This window comes from Chiroxiphia lanceolata, chromosome 2, assembly GCF_009829145.1.
Source record: "Chiroxiphia lanceolata isolate bChiLan1 chromosome 2, bChiLan1.pri, whole genome shotgun sequence".
Classification (NCBI taxonomy): Eukaryota; Metazoa; Chordata; class Aves; order Passeriformes; family Pipridae; genus Chiroxiphia; species Chiroxiphia lanceolata.
Genome location: NC_045638.1, coordinates 74,628,742 through 74,647,219, shown reverse-complemented (window position 1 = coordinate 74,647,219; position 18,478 = coordinate 74,628,742). Strand labels below are relative to the sequence as shown.

The following is an 18,478-nucleotide window of genomic DNA, read 5'->3' as shown; positions in this document are numbered from 1 at the left end:
TAATACGAAAGTGTTCATGTTTTTCTGCTTCAAAGCACCTAAACCTGTGAATGACATGCTGCCTTGAGTCTTTTGCAGTTCCTTCAGTTACACATGTTCACAAAACTTTTATACTCTGCTGACATCCACACATTTGCTTACACACATTTGGCCGTTTTCACCTTTCCAATTAGCTTAATAGCTAATTTACCTGATGGATCACAACTACACAGCAACAGTGGTCTAAATAAGCCAGTGTTCAACAGCTTCAGAGAGAGATAAGGACGCTGGTAGTTTCCAAGGGAGGAAAAAAAAGACGAGCTCATGAGTCTCCTTTCATCTTATTCATATCAATTCTCCTCAGTGTTCACAGCTGGCATGTAAGTAACATAATTTAGGGTTATAGAAGAGACCTAACCAAGTAAACACACATTGGCAGTGAATTACAGAGTAAGACTGAGTCCATCAGACACCAAAAGCAAGACATTGAGCAATATGTCTTGTTCCAGCAGAGGAGGATGGGGCAAGCAGCACAGAGAAGCAAAACTGAAAGGGAAAGGGTGATGTGATGAAAGCAAGAGGCCCAACTTTACCATTTTCTACTTTATTAGTAATATTTTATGATATTACAGTAAGCTTGGCTTCCCACTTGATTTACTAACTGACTATATATGTTTAACCTTTAATAAACGAGCAAGGACTACAAGGAGGAAAAAAAAAAAGCAGGAAGAAGAAACGGTTGAGGAAATAAAGGCTTTCTCTCTTCCCATTTCCTTGTTAGCTTCGCATCTTAACATTTATCTGATCTTTAAGTATAATTTTTGAAAAAGTACTGGTGTCTGTGGGGTTCCAATTTTTCTTTTAGTCTTAGTATTTACCTGAAACTTTCTATTGTGTCTTCTCTTTTCTAAAGCTTTCCTTCCTCCATCTCTTTTTCCTTCACCAGGCACACATTAGCCTTTTACCAAAGCCACAAGCCCTGCTTTTGCACCCGCCCTATGTGACCATCTGCAGAGACCAGTATCACCTCATTCATCAGCTGTGTGCTGAAGGCACATCCTTGCTCTTCTTCACAGTATGTAGTGCAGTAGTTCTCAGAACAAATAGAACATAAGGAGCGTTGAGAGAAAGTAAACATACCTGCCAAGAGAAACAGAAAATCCTGTATTCCACTATAAATCCTCTTTATGCTACTTTGAACTCAACTGCAGTGGAAAAGCACACAAAGGAAAAAACCCATCACACCAAAAAGACCTCACAAAAACACAAACCAACTGTAAAATTCAGTGACGGTAACAGAAGTCATTAAGTAATTTTCTTATTAAATGACATCTTTTCTTAATAGTCTGTATGTGCAGACGTTAATAAAGCTGATTTGTGAGCAAAAAGCACCAGATTTATAGCTGCAAAAGTTCTTGCACGAATAGGAGCCAACCCTTTCAATAATTTTCACACAAGTGACATTCTAACGAACTCAGAAGGGCTCTTTGCAGCTTCCCCCTGCTTGCGAAGGAGAAATCATTCACCAGCACTCAGTCCTGACCCACTCTGTGATCGAAACACAAAGCTGGGACTTCGGGAGCGTGAGGTTCTGCTCCCAGTTCAGCCAGAGACCACCTGTGCAACCCTAGGCAAGTCTCTTAATATCTTGGTTTTTGTTCTTTGCTTAAGAGAAGAAATGAATAGCCCTAATCTGCCTTTTGTCATGCCGATCAGACTGTAACGGGTACAGAAAACCTGTAAAATGTGAGCCCCTTTCAGGACCACTGCGATAACAACCCATACCTCCAGTACTGAAGATTGTCTTAAACTTGGTTCCAAGTGTTTATAGTTTTAACCACGATTTTTGAATATACAGACTTATTAACAACTCTCTCATGTCAACATTTCACAGAGTATCTCAACAAGCATTATTTTACAACTATATCTCTACTATTTAAAGTCCAAGTAACTTTTTGCCTGTGGTTCATGTTCCAGTCCACATCTCTAAACACAAAAGGCTCTGCAATAACATCAGCATTCAGAAAAGTTATTAAAAACACTCCTTGAAGAAAAAGAAAAGTAACTGATTACTTCTAATTGATGTCCCTATAAGTTTACCCAGATATAAAGTATATGCAAATCTTTTATTTCTAGCCAGGGATAACAAAGCACATAGACTACACAAATAGCAAGTACAAGGACTTACAGATACTAGGCATACCTATATGTAGCTTAAAATAGTTCTTATTTTGAGGTTTGTTTTTTTTCATTTCAGCTTCCTTACTCAAACATGCCAAACGCTCAATAATGCGTTCCTTAGTTTTCCTATGTTGCTTCCAAGTTTTACCAAGTCTGATGAATACTGCACATCACAGTTCCACTCCATTTACGCTGCCCAGAGAAAACCAGCATCCTCCCGAACTGAAGTTTCCTCCTGAAGGCAGTAAAGGGTAAATATCACCCTGACCGACACGGGCTGCAAGTCAGATTTATATAAGGACAAGCCCTCGTCCAGAAAGCCTGGACACGGCCTGACAAAACCCCATAAGCCCTAAATCCTCTCCCCAGCCCGCTTAAGTTGAATGTTTCCAGCTTCATTATGCTTCAATGACACTGGGCATCTTATTAAAGGGGGGAAGAGGAGGGAGGGAAGACTCCTATAACCCATAAGGAGTTATCTGATATATCAGCAAGAGGGATGAACAACAGAAAAACAGAGAGGGGGAAACCCCTCCTGGAGAGACACGAAGGGCTGAAGCCTTCGCGAGGTCCCTGTCCCCAGAGGAAGCGCCCCGGACCCCCCGCTTGGGCCTCCTTCTCTCCCCCAGACCCGTTCCTCGCTCCTCCACAGGCGGCTCCGGGCCGGGACCCCATGAGGCACCTGAGGGCGGGAGGACAACAGGTAAACCCGGCCCCGGAGGGAAGGAACGCCCGAGGCAGGGGTCTCCTCCCGCCCGCCTGGAGGAGAGCCCGGGGCGGGCGCAGGAAGAAGCCAGCCCGCCACGGCGCAGCGGAGGAGGCGGGCGGCGGAGGGTCCTGCCCGCCCGGGCGGCAGCTCCCGGCGCCCGCCACCCTCCCGGTGCACTCACACACACACAGCTCCACCACGTAGGCGTAGTAGGACCAGGCCACGACCAGGGCGATGAAGGCCACGGGCACCCAAGCCAGCACCTTCTGGCAGCACTTGAGGACGTGGGACGGCGCCATCTTCCCTGCCGGGCACCGCGGCAGCGCCGGCGCTGCGACGGGCGGGCGGCGGCTGCAGCTCCGGCCGCCCCTGCGGAGCCGGCCCCGGGCGGGCCCTGGGCGGGCCGCAGTGGGCGGGAGAGGGGCGGCCCCAGCGCCCGCTACCGCCTCTTTCCCGGGGCCGCCGGAACGTCTCACAGGAGCACACAGTTGTTAGTGTGGGAAGGGGCCTGTGGAGATCATCCAGTCGAATCTCACTGCCAAGGCAGGGTCAGCTGGAGCAGGTGACACAGGAATGGATCCCGGTGGGTTTTGAATGTCTCCAGAGAGAGAGAGACTCCACGCCCTCCCCAGGCAGCCTGTTCCAGTGCTGTACCACTCTTAATGTAAAGAAGTTCTTGCTCGTGTTGAGGTGAAACTTTTTGTGTTTTAGTTTATGGCCATTGCTCTTCGTTCTGGGCACCACCAAGAAGAGTCTGGCATCATCTTCTTGGCACCTGCCTTTGAGCTATTGATCTGCATTAATGAGATCCCTTCTAAGTCTTTTTCTCTAGACTAAACAGGCCCAGCTCCTGTAGTCTCTCCTGATAAGACAGATGCTCCAGTCCCTTAATCATCCGTGTGGTCCTCCGCTGGACCCTCTCCAGTAGCCACTTGTCTTGTACTGAGGAGCCCAGGACTGGACACAGCACTCCAGACGTGGCCTCACTCGCGCCGAGTAGAGGGACATGATCACCTTCTTCGACCTGCTCGCCACACTTCCCGGTACACTTCGGGCTCCCGCCCCCCTTCTCACAGGAGGGGTGTTTGCACCGGCCCGCCCGCCTCGGGGCGGGATCCTCCCCAGCCATAAAAGCTGGTGTTAAAGCTCACTTTTGGTCTTTTCCGCGGTCCTGGCCGGGCGGGCGGGTCGGTGTCGGGCACGAAGGTGAGGACGAGTCCGCGCAGTCGTGCCAGGGCGCTGCCGGGCTGCTGCCTCTCCCCGCTCACCGAGCACGTACAGAGCTCAGACAGCTTGTTGTGTGCCTCAAAATGATACTTATTTATAAATAACTTACTGCTGTTTGTTTTATTGGCTGTTTTCTGAACGGCGTTGAGCGCCTGACAGCCGCGGGCACGCCGCGACCTCGGCGGGCACCGCCACCGGCGCTGCCTTGCTGGGCTCAGCTTCTCGAGCGCGGGCGTTTCCAACGCCTGAAATCTTTAGCCTGACTCTGGCATTGCTATCGGTGGGATCCCGGCGTCGGAACGGCTCGTGCCATGACCGAAATCCCCACTTCCCGCCCGGACCGGGGGGTGCACGTGCCGAGACCGCCGCCCCGGCTCCGCCGCCGCTCCCGCGGCGCTCTGGCGCCATCTGGCGGCTGCAGGAGGGGCCGAGCCGGGGCTGTGTTTCCGTAATGACAGAAACTGAAGTGAAACTGAATTAAACAAGGACAACATCAAGGTTGTGAGGTGACAGAGAGGGATTATTTATCCCCAGACAGTCCCTTCCCCCCCCGCTGAGGAGTTATGCTGCACGAGGAGCCCCTTGGCACAGCTGTCAGGAACTAATATCTTCCACTTCTGAAAGCCGCCTGGGACATCTCTACAAGGACCTCTTGAGAAGTAAACAGCTCCTTGGATAGAAGACAAGCAGGATGAAGGAAGCTCTGCTAGAAATCCCCAAGGGCCTGTCTGGCTTCAAATGGCTGCAGTGCAGCTTGTGCAAACCCTGCTGCCTCAGATGTGGGGAGGGACAAATGATGACATTTGGAGCAAATTTTGGGAAGCTGAACAGCAACTGAGAATGCCATATGGGAATGGCTGCTCACCACAATCACATTGGATCCCATGACTATCAAATAGCGAAAAAAAATGTCCCCTGTCCATTTTCACATCACACCTCCATTTCTGGCTGCCCACCTGCTTTAGCCACAAGAAAAAAATCCATAAGAGAAGTGAAATATTTCCCTTTGCAGCCTCAGCATCAATCAGGGTCTATTGTACAGTCTTCCAGATATTTATTGGTCCTAGAGCAAGACACTGCAAACACTCCAGTTGTTCAGAATTTCTCTCTTTACTATTTAGACCTTACATTCTACAACAATTTCATCTCCGTTTTGCTTTTGTATTTTTTTCCTCTCAAAGTAAATCATCTTGAGTTCCAAAATCATGCAATTCCCAGGCAGAAATATCGCAACAGCCTCTTAGATGGACACTGATGCAAAATGATCATTCGTCTCATTCGGAATTCTATTTCTTGTAATATGAGACAAGTCAATTTTTTGGAGGCTTCATGTTTCTGATGTAGACATAAAACCAACTGAGATTGTGTAAGTATTTGCTCTTCACATTCCAGTAAAGCTCATGTAATCTTGTACACACCAACTGCAAGTCACTAATTGCCCTTGTTTGTGTTACGTCAAACTTATAAATCGTGAAGATGCATTTTTGGTCAAACAGCATTTTGAAAAATTTTATTTCAGCCATATTGATTTATTCCTTGCTTTCCTAGTTTACTTTTGTTCAGTGATATTCATGTTTCCTGAATTTTTCCTTTAGTCTAATAGCATTTTGTTTCTTCTACTAGCTTTGTTTCTTTTAAGTTTAGGACCTATCATTTAATTAGTCTCCTTTTCTAAAGATTAGTGGCAACACATCACATTTTGTTATCCTTTCTTTTCAATAGCAAATGTAATCATCTACCCTGTGACTCATCTGCTGTTGCTCTAGGAATTGCCTTCTGTGCATTATTTAAGAGATGTACCCAATGTTTTCAGTAATATTTGCTCATTCCAGTAGTATCAGTTTCAAAGTAGATTAAAACACAGTTAGATGCCACATAATTAAAAAAAAATCTGTATCCGGAAAAAAGAAGAGAATTTTAAAACACTTTATTGGCAAGTGTTAAATTAAAACAATTGGTTTTCTTGGGGGTGATTTAGACCTACCAGTTGTTCCATAGGGTAATATTAAAACTGATAAATTTCCTCTAAAGTAGTGGACCTGAGACATACAGTGTTGTGGTGCGACACCTCTGTAGTACATCCTTCCTCCAGGAAATTGCTCATTGGATGGTTCTGATTTCAGAATCTACTTCCTTTAGGTCCAAATTCACAACAGTTTTAAAACAGCTCCTAAGAGTTTTCACCCTTCACATAAAATAGCACATCAATTTAACAAAAAGTGGCCAAATGCAAGTACTTGTATCTGGGGCCCATTAAAAACAATGAAGAAAGGTGGCATTCACAAAGTACAGGTTTAGTCCAGTGAGGTTCATCTTCTGTGTGCCCTTTGCAGTCGTGGAGAACAGCCAGGCCCTCCAGAGGATGTTTCAGAGCAGAGCAGCTAGCTTGTGTTTGAAATCACATGAGAAGAACCCCCATGGAATATCCCTCCTCCCAGTGTTATAAACCTGTGGTCTGAAACGTGGCCAACATAATGCCCATCATAAACAGCATTCTGCAAGGTGCCATGTCCATCCTCCCACAGCCCATTGCCTTCCACGTTACTTTCACCACCTGATCAGCATGGAGAGGCAGGTCACTCTCTGAGGCAGGAGAGAATCCTAGAATTCTTTAGGTTGGAAAAGACCTCTAAGATCATCAAGTCCAACCCAGCACCACAATATCCAGCACTAAACCATGTCCCTAAGGTGCCACTGAAAAGATATCTACATGTCTTTTCACTACCTCCAAGGATGGGGACTCAACCACTTCCAGGTTCCCCAGGCAACCTGTTTCAGAGTTTGACAACCCTTTATGTGAAGCAATTTTCCCTAATATCCAACCTAAATTCACATTGGGTACACGGGTGGAGAAAAACGTGGCTTTCTGCTTTTCAGGGCATGAGGTGTTCTAAAAGCATGCAGGTGGGCGCGCTGTTGAGCAGGCTCCAGGGGAATGCTGGCGTGCAGGAGCAGCAGCGTGGCTCCCGAGGACAGTGAGCAGAGCTCTGTGCTAGGGTACTCCAGTTAATGAACTGAAACCATTGTTAACTAAGCCAATACCACCAGCCTAATGGAAAATCTGCCTTCGCATATGTTGCGCAATTTTTAAAATTACTGAACCAACTAGGAATTGTTTAATCAACAAAGCCAACAGGAAACCTTCAAAAAAGCAGGAGAGTGAAGACACACGCGCACGTTTGCTGATTAGTTTCGTGCATGGTCAAACCTCTCAGGTTTCCTGTCCTGCAAAGGGCCTTCTTCTTGGGTGACATCTTCAGTTTCTGTAGGAGTTTCTGTTGGCCTCATAGTGTATGTCTACATCCACCACATTTTCTTCATGCTTCTCTTGTGACCAGGTCCACTACAGGAGCTGTTGTTTTGTCATCTTGGATCTCACAAATAATTACCACACCATCATTTGGACATGTGTTTTCTGTTTAGAATGACTGAAGATTTTTTTCTGCATTGGAGAAGTTTCCTGACAGTTGTGACTGTTTTATACGAAACATTAAAACTGAAGGCACGAGACATGCTTGCACCCTCCTGTGCGAACTCTTGCATGAGAAGAAAACCGTATTTTTAAATTTTGATGTACATTTATTAATCCATTTCTATGTTTTAGTCAAAGTATGGTCAACATACCTGAAATTTATAATACTTCCTCTAAGTAACAGGGTTGTTACCATTCTAGTCCTTTATTGGACAATGATCCTTTTTCATTATACACACTGGACATGAAACCACAATCCATGGCCTAGCTTTGTTTATTTGACTGTCTTGTCTCTGCTGTGTAGGTAACTGAAGTGTAATCTGTAAACTTTTCAGAGCCAAGACATGGTCTGATATCTACACCCAAAACTCCATGAGCTCTGAGACAACTGGAAGTCCAGACGCAGAATATTTATAATCCCTAAAATGATAAAGACCTTACATATTCTCCACCAAAAGCTTGAAATTAGGAATGAACATATTGTTCGTCCTTTGGATAACATCTGGATAACTGACAGGCCAACAGATCCTGACAATACCTGAGTTCAGATCAGGGTGTTTCCAGGCACAATCAGTGGTGACCCATCTGAACTCTGCAACACGACAATACACCAAAGGAGATGGAGTAATTGAGAGATTTGCTTTTGATGTATAACACTGTGATAAAGCTTTTCTTCTTCAGTTCTTCTGTGCAGAATATGTACTCCTAATTGTTGCATATTTTGTTAAAACCTGCCAACTTGGTTTGAATCCAGAGGGAATTTTGCTTTCAGAAAGAGGCTTGTACAAATGAAGTCACCAGAACTAATTTCTAGAAACAACCAATAAGTTTCTGTTAGTTCTAGTATAATCACACTGCATTTTTGCCTTTGCTTCCTTTGGAAATGAAGAATAAATGGTTCTTAAACAAGTATCTTTAAACAAACTGAAACGTATAAAGTATTGTTATGGGGATACAACAACTAAAATTCTATAAATGAGTTATATGCTGTGAATGACTGCACTCGCCCTTGTGTCTCCTTTTGAAATACATTAAATCAATTTTTGAGACTTCTGCAATGTGCAATGTATTCATTTTTGTTCCACATGTGGTAAATTTTTTAGAAAAATCCATTTTATTTAGTTTTTCTATATATTTCTCTTCAGAGGATGAGTTTCTAATTTTAAAAGAGTCATAGTTGATATATTTAGTAGATTGGCAGCTGGCATAAACTTTTAACAAAACTGTGTTGATTAATGCTGACACTCAGGTTGCAAATACCATACAGTGACTAAAAGGAACTAAAACACTGAACACTAAAACTATGATGCATTCTTTAAAAGACAATGTTTATCTAAACACTTACACAAACAGCTCTTTCAATTAAAGATATTAAAAATGAGAAGTTCCTTTAAGACTGTTTTATAAAGCATTTTAGTTAAGACAAATAACAATAAATTATAAATTAAACGCAGGCTTCTTCAAGCCTGATGGACAAGCCCTCCCTGGCCTTCAAAGAAGTTCCTTCCTGGATGCACTTTCTTGGTAACTTCTGAAAATGATTCATAACTTTATTTTAATTCCTAATCAATCTTTTAATTTCTTTTTTTTTACTACAGACATGAAATTAATTTAAAAAACAAGCATACCTCTTTTCTTTTTCCTCTGAACTTTACACCAAAGCTTTTGCTAAAAAATAAAACTTGAAATCCCATTTTTAGTAACTGCTGAAAGCAGATACTGCTCATTGCACAAACCTAGATACAAACAAGCACTGAGGAATTAAACTTCTAGATACACTAAAGCTAAATGAGTTGATTTTTCCAAAAGAAAACCAAACAGCTTGTAAGCAGCAAGTAATTAGTAAACAAAGGAAACCACAAAAGCAATAACAAACATCATAAACCTATTAACTTCACACAGACTAAAATATTAAAGAATAATCTCCATTCCAAAGTAATAACGATTTGCCAAAATATTAACAGCAACAAATAAAAGGTAGCCTTGCATTTAAGTTAGAGCTGGCACAAAGCACACTCTGGGTGAACACACACACACACACACACTGCTGTGAAGTTCTTTCTCAATTGTGTCATATTTTTGATTATTTGGTGGTGCACAGCTGGCTGTGGTGCCGTGGTGCCAGTGCCCCTGCCCCACCTTTGCTCCCATTAGCTACCTCTCAGTCTTAGCTCCCATCACCAGCAGCAACAAGCAACTTCCAAACACACAAGGTAAACCAGCCATCTGATATCTTGCTGCCCACAGAGCACTGCATGAGTTCAGTTTGAGAGGAGGAGGCTGATGTGTAGCAGTAGCATTTGGATTGTTTCCAAACTGTTTACTTCATCTGGATTGTTTCCTGGGGGAAAAGGGATCCTTGGTCGTTACTGGTGCCTGATCTTCTAGCCAGTCTCAGTATTCCCCCACAGGTGTGCTCTTGTTCTGGGTCCATGTCCAAAGATGACAGGAATACAAGCATTTTCCCTTTAACACTATTTAAATTAAAGCTCCAAGCTGAGCCCACGGACGGAAGAGGTGCTGTGCTGGCTTCTTGCTCTATTCCTTAGGAAACCACCATACCAAGGCTCAGGCAGTAGGGCTTCTCCTCAGCACAAAGCTGCCTGACAGCTACCAACACACCAAACACATTCTCTGTAATCTCAGTACACCTTAGGTGGGACCTTTAGGACTTCCCAGTGCATCCTCTCCTGTCCCTCCTCTGAGTGAAAGCTGCTCTGATGTCTTATCTATTATGGAAGTTTCCCCTCTTTTCAAGACTCACCCCACCAAAACCCAAAGAAATGACAACAAAACACCTCCTGTTGAGCTTATTTACAACTTTAAGAACAACATATGCAAAAAAGGAATGGATACTTCCTTACTGACTGGTGAGATTTCTTGGTTGTTTTTCTTGAGACATTTCCCTAGTCTACTTTTTGAGTCTATTATCTCTGTTATCACAAACCTGTCTTGAAGGGTTAAGCTCTCATCCCAGCCAAGACAAGTCAGACAACTGAGAGGGGGAAAGAGGAAGAACCTTTGTAGATAAGTCTATCTCCTATACACAGTAGCCAACCAGGAAGAGTGATTTGGACCTGGGACTATCGGCCCCTGAGATTAGAAAAAACAAAACACGTAACATGCACACCTGTGCACATTACATTATAGCTAAAAAATGTTCATCTGTAATTGCTAAATGTTAGTTTTGATTTGTTCCTTGTTTTACTATTTAAGATCATAGGTCTAACTTTGCCTTTGGAGTAATAAACACTTGTATTTACTTTTTCATTGGACTCATTATTCCCCCAACACTTGTTTATTATAACCTTGAATTCCCGAGATACTGCAGCATTCCCTGTCACAACCTTTAGTAAGATAAAGCAACTATTTGTTACACATTCTTCTTCCACAATATAATTAGAATAGTTATGAGTCAAATTGTAGCTACCACTGTTTATGACAGAATGAGGATTTTTGCTTGTCATTTATAGTATTTGTTGAAGAGGCCTGAGAGAGTCGATGCACATTCATTGATCAACATGCAACTTTTAAAGCCTGCATCAACAGTCTTGTATTTCCAGTTTAATCATAATGATTAATCATCATGAAGGTAGACAAACCAGACATCCACACAGGATCTGGTGGAATCAGGCACCAGGAACCTGCACATGAGCAGATCAACAATGAGAGAATGAACCATGTGAAGTTTGCTTTTTGATACAGGATAACTTGAATTCAAATGTATTGTGCTAGTGATTTTGCCTTTTGGACCTCTGCCCTTGCCAGAGAAGGAGAACTGCTGTGCTAGTGGCTAACTGAGATGATGTCCATTCCTTCAACAGGAGATGATACTGCTGGGGGCCTGGGGCCACTATTAAATCCTGTGTATTCTGTGCTCTACAGTGCAGGGTCAGACTCCACAGAGCAGTAAATGACATTATTCCCTAGAACAAGAGTGCTTCTGTATGGAGGTCAAAAGTGATAATATTTCTGTAAACCAAACTGATTGCACTGGAACTGGATGATAAAATTATTGCTTTAGAGTCTGGGTTAATGAAACTTTAACTGTGGTTAAAAAAAGAGTATTTTTGATTCAGTTATTAAGTAAACAGGACAGACAAACTCCCCTAAATAACAACACTTATAGCAAAAGAACAATGGACTGCTTTAAAAAGGACTTTTCCCAGTTTGCTTCCACACCTCTTTGGCGCCTTTAATGCTTTCTCTTTTCACACACTTCCAGTAACCTTGAATGCCTTGCTGCTGCGGTACCTGTTAATAAAGTTAAAGTGTGTTTAGCATTTACACAAAAAAGACTCCCATTCCCAGATTATGTAAATACAATATGTAATGCTGTGCTGCTCCTTTCATGGTTCATATGTGTAATAACAAGTTTTTGGTGGCAGCACTCCTTCTAGATTCATATGCAGTAAGGAATATCCAGTTTAAAATATATTTTTTTTTCTATTCATTAACTCTACTTCTGTTTCTACAAGCATTTACAAGATAGTTGTAGTAACTGTCTGTGGTATTTAAAAACAATTATGTCAGCTTGTTACCCTCAAACCTCGATGAATTCGGTTCCTCAGGACTCCAAGAAACTCGCTGTGGCTGAGGCAGTCATCTCCATCTAGATCAAAAATCTTGAAGATGGTATCCAGAACATTATCTGAGAGTTCCTGTCCCGTTGCCACCTTCACTGCTCTCTTGAACTCAGCTAGTAAAGACATAATATTACATCATAGCTGATTGTGAACTTGTAAAGAAAATGGAAAGCACATAAATAGCAGGATCCTGTACAATTTACAATGTCTCATGGGTATCCTAAGTGGACAATTTGAGATGTGTGAACTACTAAATTATTAGGAGGTCTCAGTTCATGCGTTCTTGAGCTTGCTTCATCTTTTGTAATACTACCATTATTAATCTTATGACAAACTTTTGAAATGCACTACTTCTCAAATGACAGTAAGAGTGATAATTTTTTCTAGAGATAGCTGCATGCTAAAAACTTACATACTTTTGGCTGCTACCTGCGCACTGGGATAATAAGTGTTTGCCTCGCTACGCTCTCATTAAAAACCCTACCATTTTATCTCAAACCAGTTTCATGCCAATTCATTCTGCAAGAAAACTCTTATTCTCAGAGAACAGTATTTTATGGTATGCTCCACCTCAACCAAAAATCTCCTCAGCAACTCTGTAGAAACACAGACCACCATGTCTTATGTGTGCTTCTTACAGCACATGGCTTTATATACCTGCAGCTCTGGTTTTTAAAGTAGTAGGCCACCTTCTCTTAAATGACAGTTGAAGAGTTTATCGGGATTTGTGGCAGAAAAAGCCATCATACCCCTCTGAAGATCTACTTTTGTCTTCAGCTTTCTTGCCTTCTCCCTTTACACCGCCATGTGCCCTACAGATATAACCTACTATCCTCACTTTTGGTGTACAGAATTTGGAGTTTTGACTCAAGGAAGATGAGGAAATGTGGGGTTGCTGTAAAACAGCAGATTGTAAGACTGAAATGATTGTTGTTTATTATAGTAAGCACAATCCCAACATATGAATTGGCTGCATTTTTGAAGGCATCATGGAAGTGTGAATTTCAAGAAGGGACTGGAGGTTTTTAAAGTATAGCAGTATTGTAGATTACTACAGCAAGTTGTCCCATGAAGTCATAAATATAGTATTAACATGGTTCTGCTTTCAGAAACAAGTGCTTTTTATAGATAGTGCTGTAAATATGTTTAGTTCTGAAGCTTACTAAAGGAAGTAGCATTCCTGACTTAGCTCTAATTTTTGTCTCTTTCAACAATTCCTTATGTAATAAATGTAGAATTTAAATGTAATAAATGTAGAATTTACAGTTGGTTTAAATAAAATTTTATTGAAAATCCTTTTGCAAGAGGATATGCCACAATTTGAAAAGGACATGACATATTGGATGATTATAGCAGAGTCTTAATTTTGTCTTTCAAAAGATGTTAACTGTTTCATTTCTTGATGCTAAATTTAAATCCAGACATAGCAATGTACTTTTTTTGAATATAACAAAAAATGAAAAAAGGAGAAAGATCTCCTACAACAGTGGAGCATAATAATCTTCAAACCAAGAAGGGCCACCTTAACAGGGAGAAAAGATGAGTTGTGAACTTAGAAGGAAAAGAAGTCTAGAATAAAAAAGGACTAAAAGACTGTCTTATTTTTAGATCAATATTAATATGTGTGCGAATACACAAATGTACACATATGCAAACAGCAAGATAAAGAAGTTAGTGAGTTTCAGGAAAGGATTAGACATGTAGACATGGAACATCTGTGAGTTACCTCAGCAGCTGACTGCTTTTGATCACAGTGTGGTTCAGTGCATAAACAGAGTCACAACTGCCTGTTGGTTAGGAATGAGTTTTTACAGGGAAAAATTACCAGAGTTAACACCAGCTGATGGCCTCATTATCCTTTGGCACTTAAAAATGGGATACTTAACAGAGAAGTGAGTTAAACTCTTGCATCTCACTGATGACTATTATTTCACCATTAATTAATCCTCCTTCCACTCTTCATATGCCTTGTGCAAATAAAATCTGTCTCCCCCCACAGAAGAAAAATGTTGTTAAACTAGACTGAGGAGGGCCATGAATTCAGCTGGGAACAGAAGCACATGATGGGAGAAGCTGAGGGAGCTGGGAAGACCAGAAGTGTAAGGGGGGAATCTTGCTCCAGCCTTCAACTGCCTAAAATGGGTTATAGAGTAGATAGTGCCCCATTTTCTCAAAGGTGTGCAGAGGTAAGACGCAATCATTGTAAGTTGCAGCAAGGGTTTGACACAGAAGAGGAAAATCTCCACGATGAGATTGGTTAAGCACTAGAACAGCCACCCAGAGAGGCTGCAGAAATTAAACTCTTCCTGAAGGCTGGACTAACTAGTGATGAAAGTCAGAAGTTGTAAATCCCCCCGTTTTGGCCTTTTTTGGTTTGAATTCCATCCAAACACCTCTCTCTCAAGAATACGCAATTCTCTTGCTGCCCTCTCATATCTCTCTCACATTTTTCACATAAGCCCACCAACTATTAATTCCATAATAAACCCACATTTTTTCTTTAAAAAAACCCCAAACCAAAGGTGTACAGCACTTACCCCGTTTCACAGGACGATTGGCTACAGTAAACAGCTGCATGGCAATGGAAAAGTCTTCCAGGTTATTTGTAAATTTGCAGAAAGTCTTGAATTCTTCCAAGCTGATATTCTAGAGTATCACAGAATTCAGGTGATATATAATGAATAATACATTCAAATCCCAATAATTCTATTTCATTAAATCAGGTGGGAGTTAGTGTTTAGGTGCGATTGCCTACTCATTGTCAGTACTTGCATTTCTCAGCTGGCAAATTATCAGTTCCTATTTGCATAAAATCCAAGGTCTGCAATAACTCTTTTGGTAACTAGTTACCTTATTAGATACTCACATTCAAATGAAAACGTACATACAAACAAGGAAGCAAAGCAAAGCAAGCTTTGGGTACCAACCTCTCCCGCCTCGATTCTGTCTTTCACATTCTGCCAGTAAATTTCATTGTTTTCCTCATCAGTGAAGTACAACAACCATTCTGCAAAGTCTTCTTTTCTCATGACGCTCAAACCCTTTGAAAACTTTATGAATTCCATTTCTTGGACTTCTGTTTGCAGATTTTCCATGAACCTAAGTGTAAACAGATATTATCCAGCAGTTGATATCCACATCACTGTATCACTACTACTACCTCGGCTACTAAATGCAGTAGACAGTAACGCTGAACTAGAGACGCACCAATATCGTTGTTTTAAACATCACCACTTCGATTTTACCGGCGCGTGTGGATTAATTCCCAGGGCTGCATTTCCACAGCGGCACCAGCAGGGCACGCTCTCGGCCCGCACAGGTGGCTGCTGCCAGGGGAACCTGCCGATATAACACTGGCCATCTAGTTTTTACTAATGTTTAAAAACGCGTTGATAAGGAGATAAAATAATTGGTAAGGCAGCAGCATAATGAATGGATGAAAAGAGACATGGTAACTAAAGGTCTGACACATAATTTATGAGATTTCACATTAATAGGAGAGGAATGACAAGGTTGGAAGGTGCCTAGAAAGATGAGGCCTTAGTAACCACAAAGGTGAAAGAAAAGAGGAAACTTGAAATCATCACTGCAGGAGAAGATGACTGAAAGCCTCAAAGATTATAACTGCATACAGAGGTTTGGGAAATCAATTTTGCACTCACTAGAGGATGGATTAGAGAGGATTATAATTCACATGTACACAGTTCAGAAGAGCACAAAAGATGATGTTGCAGGAAGGTAAGAAGAGAACTGGCTGAAAAAGGAAAGGGCGAACATCAAGGTTTTTAGGAGACACCCATTCATTTAGGAAGAAAAGAAAAAGTATTGCAAGAAGCAAGTAACAACCTGCAGGTACAGAACTGGAACTGTAAGGAGAGTTGGAGCTTTGAGTTTCCCCAGTTTGGTCTACATGGCCATTAATTATTCTCATTAATTCCCATTAATTTATTCTGGCTAATATTAATTTTGAAAAAGACAATACTGTGTGATCCATTTGATAACTTCCATGTCAGAAATGGGGCAACCAAAAAACAAGCGATGGTTTTTAAATAAAGGCTAAAAATAGTGGTGACTGCCAGAATACTTTTAGTATTTTGAAAGAACCCTGCTTTATTGAGTTGCAGAAATTACTGACAGGAGGTAATGAAATACTCCTACACTGGGACGAAGAAATTATTTGGAGAAAAGGACAGTTAAGCGTCTATGTAGCCAGTATCAGCAGAGGCTCATTTGCTCATCAGTGTTTGCAGGGCCTCACTGGGTTTGAATTCTTTCCCTTGAAATTATGGCATTTTAGTTCACACAGCTATCTTTAGTTCTTTAATGAGATCACTTGGACAATTAGTAGCTCGAAGCTCTGTGAAGTCTATAAGGGCTTAGCTGAAGACTGCTGTTGTGGCATAAGCGCTCTCTTGTATTTTTTCTTCTAATAGGTAGAGCTGCACATGCAAATGAAGGGCAAACAAATGCTTCACAGCTCAGGACACGCAGGTAAATGAAAGCCTTATAGTGGAGATGATTTTTTAAGTTTCAGGCTAAAGTTTAATTAGAGTAATACTGAGGAGGGGTACAATATGCTCTCACATTTTATATGTGCATTTTTCAGGTCTAGTAAAGGGGATTACAAGGCTCTCACAGTATAGTCAAACACTAAGGTATACTCCTCCAGAGTCAACTTTAAGACCTGACACACTTTGAACTCCCCCGACTCTCCCTCTCACAAGGAGATGAAACACCAGAGGACCAGTTAGTGCCACTAGTGTGACCGGGCAGCCCCTTGTCTTGCAGACCAGCAAGAGCTGACTCGCACAGCTTGCACTCTTCCCTTTTCAAACCCAGCTGCTCTCTTTGTAACTCATGAGAACAGTCTCTGGCCACCACTGCAGTCAGCATGTGCCGGGGAGACAAGCCTGGCTGCGTGGGTTGGCACAAGTGGCCCTGCTGCACCCACAGCTTGCAACAGTCCCCCCAGGTCCTGGGAAGGGAGGCTGAGGTGCAGGGGGAGAGAACAGCATGGACCTGGCATGTGGACCGGGCATGGAGTCAGTCCAGCAGAGACTGACTAGGGCCACTTGGTCCCATTTTGAGAGTGGCCGTCACAGGTAAGGAATAGGTGGTATCTGGGATGTGTGGCTTGTACTTAGCTGGAAGTCACTGTGCTGAACAGTATCTTTGACTGTAGTTTCTAAGCCATGTAATGTCTGGTTTGGAGGAAGAGAACTGCTGAAAATGAGGTTACTTACAAAAATATGCCTAGAACTTGGATATAGGGAAACAAGACACTATGTTTTATTTTCTTGGCTTTTAATCTGTGAAAGGTAGATATATTTTGCAACAGACTTAAGGTCTTGAGTCTTGAGCTATTTATCTTGGGGAGCTAACTCTCAGTAATTTGCTTTACTGGTCAGTAGCCATAGGTGATTACATAGAAACATATTCTTCCACCTTTTCTGAATATTGCATTTCCTTAAGTAGAAAAGCCTTGCAACCTGCCCTCTAGCCAGACCCAATAAACGCAGGAGAGCTGAAAGATCAATCACTGCTACAAGATAAGGAAGGAGCAGGTGGCCCACCAAGCTGCACACATTAGCCAGCTGAAAGGGGCAGCAAAGCCAGAGCAGAAAGTGAAGGTTTTGGCTGTGGCATTTTTGATGTGCTCTTGGTTCTTCACCCTCTTCAAACTGAAGTTCATTTCAACTTGTAGGCTTGCTCCTGGAAAGCCAGAGTGGGAAGATTTTCTGCTGTATCAAATGCTACTCGGAGTAGCAGCTGAAATGTGCAATTTTAAGTTTACGCGATAGTTTCCCATATTAAAAATATTAAAATACTGTGAGTCATCGCATCAGCATTCTAGGTCATTCTTATTCCCAGATGTGAGAGTTAAAAATCCTAATGAGTTTTTTTTCAAGTGAAAGTTATTATAAGTTATTAAAAATAACTTTCTGGTTAGGAAGTAAAACTTGATACATAAATGTCAAGACACCACTAGGGATACTTGCTTTTGTTATCTTCTGGATCACAGTGCTGCTATGAGTTTCAGCTGGAAAATGCTCAAAAATTTATCCAGATATTAGGAAAAAAACCATAGGAATGAAATTCCTGCTCTCCCAAAGTCAGTGGGAACTTGACTGGGAACTTTGAAGGGAGTCAGAATTCAACTACAGGAACAGGATTCTGATTATAGATCTGCTCTACAATTAAAAAATAATTACACTGGGAATACTCATATGTTGGTTGAAAATAAAAGCAAACCCTCAGTTTCCAAATAAAAAGGAAAGGCAAACCATAAATTTATAAGATGGGGAAAAGACTGAGAACAGACAG

At 42.0% G+C, this 18,478-nt stretch overlaps 2 protein-coding genes across 4 annotated transcripts in view; both read right to left on the bottom strand.

The window, feature by feature from the left end:
- Positions 1-3,232, bottom strand: part of ZDHHC20 (zinc finger DHHC-type palmitoyltransferase 20) — a 47,307-nt gene extending 44,075 nt beyond the window's left edge. The window contains exon 1 of one of the 2 annotated variants that reach the window (XM_032679528.1): positions 3,051-3,232. In XM_032679528.1, coding sequence (XP_032535419.1) covers positions 3,051-3,168 — 118 coding nt within the window. In that variant the 5' untranslated portion in view covers positions 3,169-3,232. The remainder of the gene's footprint in view (positions 1-3,050) is intronic. The other variant, XM_032679529.1, reaches the window with a different exon arrangement.
- Positions 3,233-5,187: 1,955 nt separating this feature from the next.
- The window catches only part of MICU2 (mitochondrial calcium uptake 2), a 147,714-nt gene continuing 134,423 nt past the window's right edge, over positions 5,188-18,478 (bottom strand). For both annotated transcript variants that reach the window (XM_032679527.1, XM_032679526.1), the window contains exons 9-12: positions 15,082-15,253; positions 14,692-14,800; positions 12,110-12,267; positions 5,188-11,822 (exon numbers count right to left, since the gene is read on the bottom strand). In XM_032679527.1, the coding sequence (XP_032535418.1) occupies positions 11,718-11,822; positions 12,110-12,267; positions 14,692-14,800; positions 15,082-15,253 (544 nt within the window). In that variant the 3' untranslated portion in view covers positions 5,188-11,717. The remainder of the gene's footprint in view (positions 11,823-12,109; positions 12,268-14,691; positions 14,801-15,081; positions 15,254-18,478) is intronic.